Source organism: Hermetia illucens, chromosome 2 (genome assembly GCF_905115235.1).
Source record: "Hermetia illucens chromosome 2, iHerIll2.2.curated.20191125, whole genome shotgun sequence".
NCBI lineage: Eukaryota > Metazoa > Arthropoda > Insecta > Diptera > Stratiomyidae > Hermetia > Hermetia illucens.
Genome location: NC_051850.1, coordinates 25,619,044 through 25,622,008, shown reverse-complemented (window position 1 = coordinate 25,622,008; position 2,965 = coordinate 25,619,044). Strand labels below are relative to the sequence as shown.

Sequence of the window (2,965 nt, the reverse complement as noted above, 5' to 3'; positions counted from 1 at the left end):
CCTATAGGTGGAAAAGTAAGATCTTTCATATCTGTGAAATCTATCCTACCACATTAATTAATTCCATATTTTAGAACTAACTCCATGAAAATAACAACACGTGAAATGGCTTAGATAGCATTGAAAAATGTCTAATGAAGATGCTAATCGATTTTATTGTAAAAGACGATGCACGAGATTCCATCATATGTTAGCCAGTTGTTTTCATGGTTGTCTTCATCCATTTTGAATATTTTTCAAAGCAATTTTGAATCAAAACAAACAATTATGGAAATCAGAGTCTGTTGAAGTTTACTGTTCAAGATCCGGACATGAACTCCTTCTTCGTAGAATCTTTATCTAGAAACCGGCCTATTTTTTCGAAAGTAAAAATTTGTCATTTGTATGCGAAATTCGTTACAATCTTCAAAATTTTACAATAAGATAATGGTGGGATTGAAAACAATTCGCAGAAATGAAATTGTATATAAACGTGCGTCTACCAGTAGAATTCATCATTCAGGAATTACTTATCCAGGATACCACAAAAAATCAAAATGGTATGAATGGTCTTAGTTAAGAAAATATAAGTTTCCTAATTTTTGTTGATCCTTTTACAGAAATTCGTACTTTTGGCTCTCGCTTTGATCGGCGCCGCTTCAGCTGGCTACGTTGCTCCATACGGAGGTTGGGGATATGGTGGTTGGGGACATGCTGCCGCCGTTGCTCCACTTGCCACTGCTGGTTGGGGACATGCTGCTGTCGCTCCACTCCACGCTGCCTACAGCGCTCCAGTTGTAGCTGGTTACGGAAACGGTTGGGGATACGGAGCTGGATGGGGACACGCTTATGCTTCTCCAGCCTGGGGATATGATGGTGTTTGGAAGAAGAAGGCTGCTGCTTAAACGGAAAACTGAACAAAGTGACTTACGAAATACACTATTTTGGAAAAAAAAATTAAATGAGTTTTCTTTGCGGTCGAAAAACGTATTCGAATTTCTACAGATTGTCTATAGGAAGAAATATTTTTGAGAGAAGGGAAGGGAAAGTTGCCTCCTGTAACAACAGTTACAACAACAGTTATGATACCGTAGTAGAAAATAAGTCTAGAAGGACGAGATTAGGGTTGTGGTCTTTGCAGGTTCATCGCAAATATTGGGACGGGACATGGATATTCCCCGGACCGACCTCTCCAAAACAGAGAGAAAACTAGAGACGTTGCAAACAAGCCTTTGTTATTCGAGCAAAAATTAAAGGAAATTAACCTTAACCATTGCGAGAGCGTGATGTCCACATGATATATAGTTTAGTGTTAATCGCATAATAGCAACTAGCTTTCATGGGTTAGTAGGTTTAACACTTGTCTACCTAATGTATGCCATTGCCTTGAGCAGACTAGTGGTCTTGTAGGTGAATAAACCCCTACATTCAAAGTGGACCCCAGGCTATCTACCTCGACATTCATCATCATCAACGGCGCAACAACCGGTATCAGGTCTAGGCCTACCTTAATAAGGAACTCCAGACATCCCGGTTTTGTGCCCAGGTCTACCAATTCGATATCCCTAAAAGCTGTCTGGCGTCCTGACCTACGCCATCGCTCCATCTCAGGCAGGGTCTGCCTCGTCTTCTTTTTCTACCATAGATATTGTCCTCATAGACCTTCTGGGTGGGATCATCCTCATCCATACGGATTAAATGACCCGCCCACCGTAACTTATGGAGCCCCAACACAACCCTACACCGGACGGTCATGGTATCGCTCATAGATAGGCTACGGAATCGTCCATCCTCATGTAAGGGGCCAAAAATTCTTCGGAGGATTCATCTCACGAACGCGGCCAAGAGTTCGCAATTCTTCTTGCTTAGAACCCAGGTCTCCGAGGAATACATGAGGGCTGGCAAGATCATAGTCTTGTACAGTAAGATCTTTGACCCTATGGAGAGACGTTTCGAGCGGAACAGTTTTTGTAAGCTGAAATAGGCACTGTTGGCTGACAACAACCGTGCGCGGATTTCATCATCTTAGCTTTTATATTTATTGTGATTTTCGACCCTAGATAGGAGAAATTATCAACGGCCTCAAAGTTGTAGTCTGCTATCCTAATCCGTTTGACCAGTGCGGTTCGATGTTGTTGATTGATTGGTTTTCGGTGCTGATATTGCCACCATATACTTTGTTTTGCCTTCATTTGTGTGCAGCCAAAGATCTGGCGCTGTCTGCTCCATCTGGATGAAGGGAGTTTGTACGTCTCGAGTGGTTCTTCCCATGATGTCGATATCGTCAGCATAGGCCTGTAGTTGGGTGGACTTAAAGAGGATCGTACCTGTTTCATTTACTTCAGCATCGCGGATCACTTTCTCATGGGCAGGTTAAAGAGGACGCATGATAGGGCATCCCCTTGTTGTAGACCGTTGTTGACTTGTTGCCTTGAGAGTGATCCTGCTGCTTTTATCTGGCTTCGCACATTGTTCAGGGTCAGCCTAATCAGTCTTATTAGTTTCGTCGGGATACCAAATTCTCTCATGGCCGTGTACAGTTTTACCCTGGCTATGCTATCATAGGCGGCTATCTCGACATTAGTGGTGGAGAAACAATAAGCAAAGATGTTCCATTAGCAAGATAGGAAGGGTAGTGAAACCACGATTGTAAGCAGTATTTTTCCTGTTTTTTATACACCTGCCCTTTCAACGCTATGTAACTTTATTATGCTGGCCTGCAGTTCGTGGCGACTTTACCGAGCGCTTCGATACCGGGGATTGGGAAATATTTAGGTGTGTAATGGTCTGAACTTGCGAATGCCTACGGCAATATTTGCGTTGGGTCGCCCCAGTAGCATATGATGCAGAACAGTCGAAGAGGAGTGCAAGCATCTCGGTAATTCAGCAAACCATTAATGATAGAGCATAGACGCGGTTGGTGTGCTATACCCATTAAAGGAAGAATGGTAACCAGATGTATATACATAAGTTTTGCAAGTCAAAT

General features: G+C 42.7%; 1 protein-coding gene across 1 annotated transcript; it reads left to right on the top strand.

Annotated features, from left to right (window-relative positions):
• Positions 1–452: 452 nt before the first annotated feature.
• On the top strand, positions 453–933 carry LOC119649490 (shematrin-like protein 2). The gene is made up of 2 exons (XM_038051660.1): positions 453–539; positions 600–933. The coding sequence occupies exons 1-2, from the start codon at positions 537–539 to the stop codon at positions 882–884; spliced, it is 288 nt and encodes a 95-aa protein (XP_037907588.1). The 5' UTR covers positions 453–536; the 3' UTR covers positions 885–933.
• Positions 934–2,965: the final 2,032 nt, after the last annotated feature.